General features: G+C 35.1%; 1 protein-coding gene across 1 annotated transcript; it reads right to left on the reverse strand.

Annotated features, from left to right (window-relative positions):
- Positions 1-12,099: 12,099 nt before the first annotated feature.
- On the reverse strand, positions 12,100-13,412 carry LOC121771581 (kirola-like). Its single transcript, XM_042168405.1, has 2 exons — positions 13,142-13,412; positions 12,100-12,603 (listed from the first exon to the last, which is right to left on the reverse strand). Exons 1-2 carry the CDS (start codon positions 13,326-13,328, stop codon positions 12,332-12,334), a joined length of 459 nt encoding a protein of 152 aa, XP_042024339.1. The 5' UTR covers positions 13,329-13,412; the 3' UTR covers positions 12,100-12,331.
- Positions 13,413-13,640: the final 228 nt, after the last annotated feature.

The following is a 13,640-nucleotide window of genomic DNA, read 5'->3' on the forward strand; positions in this document are numbered from 1 at the left end:
ATCGTGAGGTACCCCCCTTCGTACGTTGGGGGCGGCCACGCCGTGGCTTGGGCCGGCTTCATTAGCATCGTCATTGGCCCAACTAGTCAGTTGCACACCTTCATCTTCGACAATCATGTTGTGCAGGATAATACAGACGTACATTATATCAACAATGCAGTCGACATGCCACAAACGCGTTGGACCCCTAATTGCCGCCCATCGAGACTGGAGCACACCAAATGCGCACTCCACGTCCTTGCGCGCCGACTCCTGCCGTTCTGCAAAGTAGGTCTTCCTCTCATCTGATGCGCATCTGATCGTCTTCACAAAGGCGGGCCACCTAGGGTATATCCCATCCGCCAAGTAGTAGCCCATATCATGCTAGTTCCCGTTGGCGATAAAACTGATGGACGGACCGACGCCCTGGCACTGCTCGTTGAAAAGGGGCGACGAGTTGAGGACGTTGAGGTCGTTGTTCGACCCGGCTACCCCAAAATATGCATGCCAAATCCACAGCCGGTAATCAGCTACGGCCTCGAGGATCATCGTGGGATTCTTTCCTTTGTAGTCGGTGGTGTAGAACCCTTTCCAGGCAGCGGGGCAGTTCTTCCACTCCCAATGCATACAATCTATGCTGTCCAACATCCCGAGGAACCCATGCGTCTCCCCGTGCATTTGCATCAGATCCTGGCACTCTTCAGGGGTAGGGCTTCGAAGATACTGATCACGGAATATTTCAATGACGCCCTGACAGAAATGCTTCAGACAATCCAGGGCAGTCGTCTCACCGATGTGGAGGTACTCGTCCCTCATGGCTGCCGCGCCTCCGTAGGCCAACTGCCTGATTGCCGCAATGCACTTTTGTATAGGTGTGTGGCCGGGTCTGCCAGCCGCATCGTACCTGAACCGGAAACACAAATATCGACGCTCCAAAGCATCAACGATACGCATAAACACTGCCCTACGCATCCTAAAACGCTGCCTGAAAAGAGGCGCCCCAAACCACGGCTCCTCCGCAAAGTAGTCTTCATATAGCCGCTGATGTGCAGCTACGTGATCCCGATCAATCACTGCTCGTCGGTGGACAACGGGTGGAGGTCGAGGTATCGCCGGCTGCAAGGCCCTTTGTATCAACCGATTTATCTTGCGGGACGTATAAGCCTCCAACTCTTCGTTCATTTGCCGTTCGTACTCCTCAGCATCCCCACCACTACCACCACTACTACCACCCGCGTTACTCATTTCACGTTGTTGCTCTTGTACATAAATTAAGATGGAGAGAAAACTCGTTAAAATAAGTGGTGCGAATGAAAATGACGTGCAAATCGCATATATATAGTGTTTCGAAAAATAAAAAAAAATTGAGCTGGCAGATCGCTCGCCGATCAGGAGCCTGCAATGGCGGCCAGCCGACCGACGAGCGGATTAGCCAGCGCCCGAAAATCGGCGTCGGGTCGCCAATTTTTTCGCTGAAATGGCGCTCGCCGGTTCCAATGGTTCGGCGAGCGGACCGGCCAGCACTGGGAATCGGCTAGCCTGTCCGCTCGCCGCCATTGGAGATGCTCTAAATGTTTCTAAAATAGAAATATCTCCATCTCTATTTTTTCATCTCTCTTACTTTACTCTATCTTCATTAACTCGCAAAACAATACTATATAAAAACCCGTGCTGATTCCCAAGTGTTGCATATTTAATAAAATGGAGGGAGTATTTTTTTTGAGTCTATAAAAAATATGAACTATTTTTTTTAGTCTGTCTCTGAAAAGTATGAACTTTCCAATTTTGAAATCTTATCTACACTACTAATAATATAGACTTCACTCTTCACTCTTCACTCTTCACTCTTCACTAATACTATTTTCACTATCATTTTTCTTCTTATTTCTTACTTTATCAATTCTACATTAACATTGTGTTCAATCTAAAGTACTACCTCCGTCCCAAAATAAGAGTTACATTTTATCATTTCGGCCCGTCCCCAATAAAAGACATTTCACTTTTACCAAAAATGGTAAGTAGGTCATACATTCTACTAACTCACTTCACTCACTTCATTCACATTCTATTATAAACCAATATAAAAAAGTGGACTACATATTCCACTAACTTTTTCAACCCATTTCTTAAACCTGAGCCCACACCAAATGTGCCTGGTGGACGATGAGAGTATATGAAGTACACTTTTCAAGTATATATCTAGTTTGTGTTTGATGTGACACAAGTATTTATGCTTCTGTCGTAGCAATTGATTCTCCATTTTAAGTTCGATTATATTATTACTCCCTATGTCCCACTATGTTAATAGTTTTAGCTGATCAAATTGAGAAAGAGCCGAAGACTGTTCAAATCAAATAAAAACTAGTCATTGGAGATTGAAGTCAGGAATAGGTTACAACCGCTTTAGCTCGTTGCAAGCTGAGCTGAAATAAAGGAAGATAACCGTCACACTCACACACGCATTGATACAAATAGAAGGTGTGTGTGAGCTGGATAGAAGCAGAAGTGAGAGAGATCTCAGAGCGATCACACAAGAAGAAAGGAGAGTTTCATCCACGGTTGAAAGAGTTCTTTTCCGAGTGAGAATAAGAGAGAAATGAGTCACGAGAGTTGAATGTTCTTCGTTGTTGTAATCTAGAGCTAGTTGATATCTTGTATCTCCATCTTTGCATAAACTCAATACAAAATCATCTTTTCGTTCGTGGACGTAGGCTTCGGCTGAACCACATATTTCTTGGTGTTCTTGCGTTTGATTTGCGTAGTTCTTGTGTTTTACACACTACAAGTGAGACGTTTCTTTATGACCGTTGTTTGCGAAGATAATAATAAATAGTTAAAGTGGAGAGAAAGTAAAGTAAGAGAGAGAATAGTATAGAAGAGAGTTGTATATACATTATTATATTACTTACTTTACTTTATCTCTACTCTAACTATTTCTTATAATTTTTACAAAACAACGTCCGATTTAGAGCGCCTCACTTGTAGCGGGACGGAGGGAGTATAGAGAAGGCTCTCCTATACATAATTATCTCTTTTACTTTACTTTTTGTCCACTTTAACTATATATTATAATTTTTTCAAAATGGATATAGAAAATAAAATGCATTTATTAACGCAGAATGGATGGAGTATTATTTTTGGGGGACCAAACCCAACATGAACCTAACCCAATAATGGTCGACTCGATAACATACAAGCAAACAAAACTTTATACTAGCTCATTAATTTCGTATGTCCGAAATATATTTTCGCGCCGTGTTGAAAATTATCAGCAGTATTTTGTATTCAAAGGTCAAAACTATTAGTAATAGTGTGGAATTAATGAATATAAACTTAAATTTTCAAATTCTTATCCCCTCTGCTTGTACCCTTATCTAAAAATGATCACTAAATTAAGGTTTGTTGTAACATAAAAATCACATCCTTATGATACAAAGAAAACAAAAATAATATTTCTACGAGAATTGAATAAAATTTGACGTGCTGAATTAGCTACCCAAATTATACTTCACTTCAAACTGTTCTCAGTTTAAATTATTCCCCAAGTAATCTTGATGCATGATTTCACCGAATTACTTTCATAATTTCATTTCAATCAAAAGCCATCATTTTTTTTGTTGCAAAGTCTTGGAACGTACGCTGGATTTGGTTACGGGTACGTGACTTGAAAGTTTGAGGGTGTTAAAAGGGACATATGCACCATACATGATAGAGAAATTTGAACTAAGATATTCTTTATTCTTTGTTATATTTTTAAATTGAATATATTTAAAGTTCGGTATGTCAAATTACAGTACACATTCAAAAATTCCAATAATATAAAGATCTGGTTTTTTATTTATATTGAATATTCGTATGATGTATAATATGACGTTTTATGTATGATATACTGAAAGGCCGACTAGTTACTCCGACTGCACGCGAAAAATGGTGAAATGATTGACGCAAACTGATCAATTTGATAACGGTCGACTGATCCAGACGGAGTGCCTTCCTCTAGCATGCGAGAGCTCTCGGATGGATCAAGTGACATAATTTTGGTCGATCAAGTCGGCTCTACGAATGCCAATCTACGTGTCGCTGGGCGTACGAATCGGAACCAAGGCTTTCGAGACCTTAACCCACAATACTATGAATTTAGTAAATGGAAGTAAGGGTCGAATTCCACAGAGATGACGTGTTTCACATTTGTTTTGGACATTTTGGGAGATGGCTGCTGCCACGCATGCAAGTGGGTTATGTTTTATCCTACTTGATTGAATCGGACTAGGAAATTTAACTAAACTAAGCTGATCCGTTAAGCTAAACTATAATAAGATTGGTTGACCACTTGCGATCTCTGACTGATCAACTGGATTGAACTGAGAGACTCAAACTGAAACTTTCCTGAAATAACCAAACAAAAGGTAAAAGTAAGTGGGGACCAATTCCCTAAACTGATAATCCCTGCAGAAGCGTACCATAAAGTAAAAGTTCGATAACTACTTCATCTTCTTCATGTAATCGACGAGAAATAAAGCATGAAAAAGATCTCGACCATCATTCTAGCGAAGCAAAATTTCACAAACTCATAAACACGAAGAGCAAGCTTAAAACTGTAGATCTAATCTAACGGGTCAACTGGAATTGCATAAGACAGAACTTAGCCATAATCATGCAGAACAAAACATGGTTATTTAGATCCATGAGATCGAACTTAAATCCAACACAAATCTGCCATCATTAAATGCAAGCGAACTCGGATCGGTAACCTCAGAGATCAATGAACTGGATCTAAACATCCTACTACTTTCAAACATGAAATCATTCACAAACTCAAACCTAGCTCGAACTAATTTACTTCAAACTCTAGACAACTAATCACTTGCTAAACGCATCCAACAACACAGAATCGACATCAAGACAAGTAAAGAAAGACTCAATAAACTTCCATTGCACCAAAACAAAATATAATCCACAGCTTCAGCATCAGCCTTCACAATCACACAGTTTAAACTAGATAATACTTCAAATGAAAATGTGTCGAACGGAAATTAAAAGCAATTATTTCTTCGCCCACGCAGGACTGTGTTACACAACTCAAAGTTGAATTAAACCACCACCGCAGCCAGAATTTTAACACCTCATCCAAGTGTGTAGAACTGAATCTAAGGAATGGAGAATATGTGAGCCCCCGTGACTGAGTTGAAGAAGAGAGCCGATGAGAGCTGCCCCATTATTCATTCTCCTCCCTTTATATAGGGAGGCATGAGGCTCTGATCCCTAGGCAATCTCCCTTTGAAAGGTCGGTTGTGCCCCTCGTAGAAGGATCCTTGGAATATTCTCTGTCTCCTTAGGGCTTTTGCTGCTTCCTATTTAATTTCACTTGATCAACTGGCAGCACTTGTGAATTGCTCAATTTCTCCATGATCCGTTGTCCGCCTGGTCGCTCCATGCAACCTTCGGTCCTGGCGGATTTTCTACACATCTAGCTCAAAATTACACGTTAGTCTCTCGAAAAATACAGAATTTCACCCCAGAACAAATGCGAAACGAGCCTTACTAACCCACTTTAATCTCATATACTACTTCCAGACCCCATTACAACTCCTATTTTGTCATTTTCATATGGTCCCCTTTAAAAGTCGCATTTCAGTTTTACTATTTAAGACAAGTGGATCTCACATTCCACTAATTTACCCCACTCATATTTTATTATCAAATCAAGGGATTTTGGTGCCTAAAATCTTTAACTTTCTAAAACAAATATGCTATTTGCATAAACTGCAAAATTGGTATAAGAAACCATAAACTTTGGCGCCAGGTTTTTTCCTCCCGGCGGGTCAGAACAGAGATCCAACTGGATTACATGATATTTTTAATACAGTTGTCACTACTTCTCTTCACGTGGCGTATGATGTGTAAAACCCTACAGTTAACATTAAAACATTTAAGAAACAAAATAGTGAGACATGATATGCTACATACCTTATGTGAGCTCCTTATATGAGCACCACTCACGTTTAACGCACGTTTAACGTTGTTCGTTTCGATTTATATATTTAGTTTGATTCTAATACATTAAAAAAATGTTATTGAAGTTTTTAATTTCACAAAATTCATAAAAATCAAAACTCGATTTGCTCGTTTATTAATTTATTTGAAGTTATAGAGAAAACGAGCAAATCGAGCTTTGATTTTTATGAATTTTGTGAAATTTAAAACTTCAATAACATTTTTTAATGTGTTAGAATCAAACTAAATATATAAATCGAAACGAATGGCGTTAAATGTGTGTTAAACGCGAATGGTGCTCACATAAGAAGTTCAAATAAGATATGTAACATATCATTCCTCACAAAATAGTATATCAGTCGGTCCCTCAAATATGAAGGATAATACGCACACCATTTCCATTTTCCCGATTCAAAGTATTCTAACCTAGAAAGCTTCAAACTACTAAGATCTGTCAGCCAAATTCTTAGATTTATCAAAAAAGCTAGGAATTAAACAATGTCGTGAGGATTTAAATTTCTGGTGTGCAGACACAGACTTTACGATGTCCACGTAAATCGTAATTTGCAAGAAAATTTTAAAATCGAGCCGAGTGTGAAATAAACGCGTTTTGCAAAAGTTTGTAATTTTTCGTACCACTTTTATAGTTTATGGAAAATAATAGATTTTTTTAGAAAAATTAAAGGTTTTTGGAACCAAAATCTCTAAAATTAATGTATATAAATAAATAAATTTCATTAACCTTTTCTATCACTCTCGTTTATAAAGTTAAATATTTTTTTTATACCCAGATTTCATTAACCATTTCTACCACTCTCGTTTATGAAAATTAACCATTTCTACCACTCTCGTTTATGAAATCAAACAATTTTTTTTATAACCTTGTCAGTCAAAAGTAAAACTTCTAATAGGAATCTAATGACTAAAATTGTAAACAATAATATGTCAATGCCCACAAAATATAAAAATAAAAAGATGTGTGTCACGACCGCCCTTACTAAGGATAGTAAAGACGAGGAAATCGTGACTAGGGAAGGGACTAAGGAGCGGGGAAGAAGAAGGGGAAAACAATGAAAGACAACATCTTAAACAAAGCTTCAAAAGAAAAGTTTTAATCGATTAAACAATTAAGCAGCGGGTTAATATCTCAAGGTAATTAATGTCACAAAGTAGTGTAGAGCAAAACGAAAGACTTTATCAAGAACGATTCGAAACAAGACAGCGGAATAAAGGTGTCTAGAGAGTCATAGGGAGACGCCTATGTATGAAGACAAGACGCATCCGGAATTTTTTAAGGTTCGACTCAACATCCGCCGCAACATCACCGCTCAATCTGCACATAAAGAAAACATATGCAGGGCTGAGTACTTGACATACTCAGTAGACACACGCCAAAATATTTGATAAAAGTTATGTCATCCATACCATAATGAACTCGAGTTTTAACATTTTAGAAAAGAATATCATTGAGTATCACAAAACATTTTCGTAGACTGGCCAGTCAAAACAATCTCCCCACTTTCTCCACAATCAATCAATCACATCCTCTTACCATAGTGCGACGAAAGTGTGGCCACACTATTCGCCCACGAGACCGGCCGACTAGCAAGGACGGCTCCCGATCCCACCTGTGTACACAGCCTGATAGGGTTTGCGGCCCTACTCAGACCCGAATTCGTTTCACACATAGCCCTATAGCCTAACGGAGCAAGCTCAAACGAACTAGGCATCAGGCAACAATCTCAACATCAAAACAATCATGGCATGACATAACACTTTAAACCATCCTTATATCTCCAATATCATAATTTTGAAACGTAAAAGAGTTTTAGTAAAGAAAGCCCACCTCGATCGCTTACAAACACGGTTCACAACTTTATTGAAATCCTTGCTCTTCGTACCCACGTACGCACAACAACCCTTATCAACATCATAACCACATAATACAACACAATCAGTTTTCTATCAACACATTCCTCATGCATGCCCTATCGTTCCTTTCATCGTTTTCTTATATTGCCCATCCCAACGTTCACCATCATACACAAAACGAACCCTTTGGCATACATCAACGTGCAACGCATAATTATATCATAGGATAAGTTCTTACTCACACATGTATCATGTATTTCGTTCAAAACTTGCCGACAAGACTATTTCAATCAAGACATGAATCTGGCAGAATAGTGCAGTTGTTTTGTAAAAATCATTAAAAATCCATCCGATATCATTTGGAGCTAAAATTTGGTCACCACACAGTAGACACATCAAGGTTCATCCAGTTAAAAATTCACACCAAAATCACATCTTTAGGTCGGTCAAAAACAAAAACCAAACTCACTGGACGAGAATACAAATTCTGACAGGACTGCGCAGTTCAATTGAAAAAAATTCGTTAAAAATTCATCTTTCGTCAAAAGAGGTTGAAATTTTGACACAATACAGAAGACACTTAAAATTTTACTCAGCTAAAAAGTCGTGCCAAAATAAGATCGTTTGGTTGGCCAAACACTCATCGGAACCTACTGTCCGAGCACCACAGTTTCATGCTCAACATTTCTTGTAGGAAAAGTCTCCCACAAAATAGGTAACAAATAAATTAATCCAACAAGTAATTGAAAGGCATATGGGCGAAAATTATGAGGTTTTAGTGAAAGAAAGAATCAAATCCTAATTAAAATAGGATATGGAGAGATTTGGCAAGATATGGTAAGATTTAATTAGATTTTAATTCAAGGAAAGAGATAAACAAGATACCAATTAAATCTACAAAAATAATTCCTTCTCCTAATTAATAGGAGATTTCGAAAATCTCAAGGGATGGCCAAGGGGTCGAAAATCATTTAGAATAACATATGGATAATTTGGTTTGGATTTAATTTGGATAAATATCCCAAAGCAATTAATTAAATCCAAGAAAGAAAGTATTGTTTCCAATAAATAGGAGGGTCGAAAATTTCAAATAAAATGGCTAGAATGATTATGCATTATCCCATTTAATTTAATTCACACATTGGAAGCTTAATCACATTAACTCACATAACTCACAACAACTAATTTAACATAATTAAATCAAACACATAGAAACTCAATTTCCACAAAAGAAATTCTAATTCAACATCCATATTAAATAAATAAAAAAAAGCCATCAAATAAAAATAATAATAAATAAATAAAGTCACAATTTTCTGGGGTGTTACAATGTGACGGTACAACAAAGTACGTATACAATTCTTTAAAAGTCAATTTCCATTGGAGAATAGGAATTGTAAAATGTAGTAGTACTATTATTTTATAATCACTGAGATTGTAAATTACTCCATGCCTTCCGCCACAATTAAGGTGTTACTTTTCCGGCGAAGAAAATTAATAAACATATATTTATTGAATTAAGAGTAAACTAAAAAAATGTTCTTAAACTATGAGTTTACCTCACCAATAATTTCTGAATTTTAAAAATACTTACAGTAGTCCTTGAATTAAGGGTATATTTTTCAAAATTGGTTATTTTGACATTTTTCCACCTGAAAAATGCCATTTTGGGCTGCTGGACAATTTAGTTTTTCACATTTTTAATATGATATTATTTCAATGATGTACTAAATTTGATGTTATTTCAAAATTATCTTCTGCTCCCCTTTGTCATCCTTCATTTTGTTTCATTTAAAATATCAGATATAATTATATAAAATTAAATTTAAAATTTAGATTTTTAAATATCAATAAATTACTTTAAATAAAATTATTAATTTATGTATTCTTTCTCGACTCACAGCTATATATATAGAAATAAAACTATCCAGCCAGCTCACACAAAACTCCTTTATAATAAAATACATAAATTAATAATATTAATTAAAAATAATATATTGGTAATTAAAAATATAAATTTTAAATTTAATTTTATAAAATTAAATCTAATACTCCCTCCGTCCCATAAAAATATGGGCAATTGGTTTGGAACGAGAATTAAGACAAAATTGGTAAAGTAAGAGAGAGAAGGAGAATAGTATGGTAAAGCAAGAGAGATGAGGAGATGATAGTTAAAATAGTGTTAGTGGATAGTAGGACCTACATTATTAAATTAATATAACATTCTAGAAGTGGAATGCACATATTTTTGTGGGACGGACGAAAACAGAAAATGCACATATTTTTATGGGACGGAGGGAGTATTAAAATAAAGAAACAAAGTAAAGGATGACAAATGGAATAAGAACATAATTTTGAAATAGTAGTAAATCACTAAAATAATATCAGACTGAAAAAGTTCAAAATGTGAAAAGATGAAATTGCCCAACAGTCCAAAAGGTCATTTTCGGGTGGAAAAATGTCAAAAGGAACGATTTTGAAATAAACCCTCAGTTAAGGAACTACTGTAGATATTTTTAATGTCCTGGGACTATTGACGAAATAAATTCATAGTTTAAAGACCATTTTTATAGTTTACTATTGTATTAAAGTAGAATATTTTAACTACGACGAAACTTGCCAAATAGTAAAATATCTCAACAAAGTAAACTTCAGTTGGGTTGCTAATTTTTCTCTCCGTAGTGGTTTTAACCAAAATTAATTAAATTTTGAAGAGAAAATTGCGATAAAATACCTGAAATTGATTTACATTCTAATGAATTTATATATACTACTATTATTCCAATTTGAGAGTTCAATTTATGTAGTAATTGTGTTATGGTGGTTGTTTCGAGCTCATTAATAAAATTAGTCTTTATGTTGGGCCAAAGTGATTATGGGTACTAGATATTTTTCTTGTGTTAGGCCTCTCACACTTTTTGATTTGAGGAGGTACTGACTTAGTTTCCATTTCAATAATGTATTATACGTATATTATGTAAAACTAGTGTAACACTCGTCTGATGCATAAATTTTTTATTTATTTTATATTAATATAAATTTATAAAATTAAAATAATATCTAGATCATGCAAAACAAAAATAAATATATAGTATATAACAATAATTTAAAATAGAACAAAATGATGATAAATTTAGAAAAAAATGACAATAATCCAACAAATTATATTTTTGGTAGTAATAAACACAAAATTAAACTAAAATATATAAAATCATCAAATTTAGTGAAGAATGCAATAGAAAATAACATAGGGAATAGTGAAAGTATAGATTTTATAGCTATCAAATTTCGTATATTTACCGTCCAAAATAATGAATTAATATTCTATTCCAAAACCTTCACTTGCTCCATTTATAAATTATACTCCTAAGCTTCGTCACTGGGTGCATTGGTGTATTTCTTAAGTTACATATATTATAGATAATTAGATATTGTTGAGAGACTGTAGCCCACGAAATAGTCTATATTAATAGGCTTTTCTAACATCGAATTTGGCCATCTAATACTCGATATAAATAGGCCTTTTTTATTTGTTTTTAACTTTCTATATTTCGTTTTATTTCTTTTTAAATTCCTAGGGTTTTCTAATAATAGGATGTCTCATTGTGTTTACTTCAATATTTGATTTATAATATTATTTTTATTTTCAAGAAACTAGGGTTTCTTTGATTTCCTCTCAGTCAGTCTTTCACCATACGTTTTTGCATCGTCAAGTTCAACTGAAACACATCAATTAATCTCGAAAAATATGTAATAACAATAAAGTATAAAATTGTGGTTCTTAATCCACATTTTTAATGTAAAGAAATAAAAATCTGGATCTTGTTAAGTGAAGGACTGATGGATTGTGATTGTGGGCATTGTTTTTCGAATAAGGAATGAAGTAAAAAGTGACGTAGGTCGACTAGTTAGAACATAATGTAGTGAAAGAATGAATTGAAGGGAAGAACTGTGATTTACCTAAATGATTACTGAAGAGCTCAAAATCAAGGGTGAACTTGTGAAATTTTTGTTTGAGGGTTAGAGTATGAAACCTTGACTTGATACAATCATGTTATCACTTATACTTCAACATAATGTTCAAACTAAAAAAATTCAGGATTATTGAAAATTTACAATTCAAAATTAGAGGATAGATTTGATCAAGATATAAGCTCTAGTAATATTATTTTAACATGTAAGTATTTTTGAAATTAATAAATATTTTAAATATAACGAATTTAATAATATGACAGGGTAGCACACTATAATATGTAGATAGAAAGTTCTCGATAATTATTAATTACATACAATACACGATATAATATCAACATTATCGAGAGAACCGAAAAGAGAAACAACGCAAATACACTGAAAACACACATGTGCGCGCACGCGCACACGCTTCCCCACCCCTTTACATGGGGAGAAACACACATCTCACAACAAAAAGGGCTTATTAACTTGTGAAGAAGCAAATCACACCTCCATAATGGGAAAGAGTAGTTCAAGAGTTGGTGAAGTGATGAGACTCGATGTCTTTGGTGATGTCGATGAAGTAGGCAAGCAATGAAATGGGATGCTCCACATCTTCATTAAGCATCTCATACTCCAAAGTCCATGTCACCAAATCAATGTCATTAGTTGTCTCAACATGGGTTGTAATAACAAATTCTTTGTATAGCTCCATCAAGTCTCCTTCAAGCATCTTGAACTGAATCAGTTTTTTCTCTTCATCGATCGATTGGATCACTTGTTTTGCTCTCTTCTGCTTCCCATCTATGCATAACAAATTAAATTTGTAACATAACATTGTAAAGAGTTCTGTTTAGATCATTAGATGTAATAAATATCACTACAATGAAAAAATACAAAGCTTAAACAAATTACATACTCAAATCATGAAATAGTGAACCCTAACTATCATTTATTAACTTGAAATTGAAAAGAACTAGCTAGACACCAGATAGTAACAAAGGGGATCCAAAAAGTAACATTTAGACCAATAATAATAATCTTAAGTATAAAAATATCATTATGAGTAAACCAAGAACTCCCTCCGTCCTTGAAAATTTGTCACTTGTTTCCATTTTCGTCTGTCCCAAAAAATTTATCACATTTCACTTTTATCAGTTTTGGTAGGGGGTTCCACAATACATTATTAACTCATTCTTACTCACATTTTATTATAAAACTAATATATATAAAAGTATGATCTATATTCTATTAACTTTTTCAACTCACTTTCTATAACATTTCTTTAAAGTACGAGGGAGCAGTATAAATTATTATGTGGCAGTGTGACATGAGTACTTACCATGGGTGTAACTCCAGCATATAATGGAACCAGCATGACCAAATTGACCCTCATGAAGTTCGCAACCATGTACTTTTTCAGGGGTAGCTTTGGAAAAATGCTGTGGATTGTGCCTCATAATTTCATGGAACACATCTCCACCAGCTTTGAATTCTATTGCTGCAATCAACTTCCCATGTAAACCCATTTCCAATATTTAATCAACTAATTTAAGAAAAGGAAAGACTAGAAAAGGGTGCAGAGACCTCTTTGGAGTCTTCACTTTATATAGGCGAAGCCCATCCTTGATCTCCCATCTCATGATACACGACACTATAGTTTTATTTTCTTAGTTTCTTTTTTTATAATTATTATCATTCTTAGGGTCATGAATGTCCATATTCTGTCTGGATGAATAATTGATATGCACAGTGCGGATCCTTCTAATTTTATTTTAATTTCAAGTATTCATTTCATGACGGCCCTACACAATATCATGGCTAATATTTAATTTGATATG

Source organism: Salvia splendens, chromosome 2, assembly GCF_004379255.2.
Source record: "Salvia splendens isolate huo1 chromosome 2, SspV2, whole genome shotgun sequence".
Classification (NCBI taxonomy): Eukaryota; Viridiplantae; Streptophyta; class Magnoliopsida; order Lamiales; family Lamiaceae; genus Salvia; species Salvia splendens.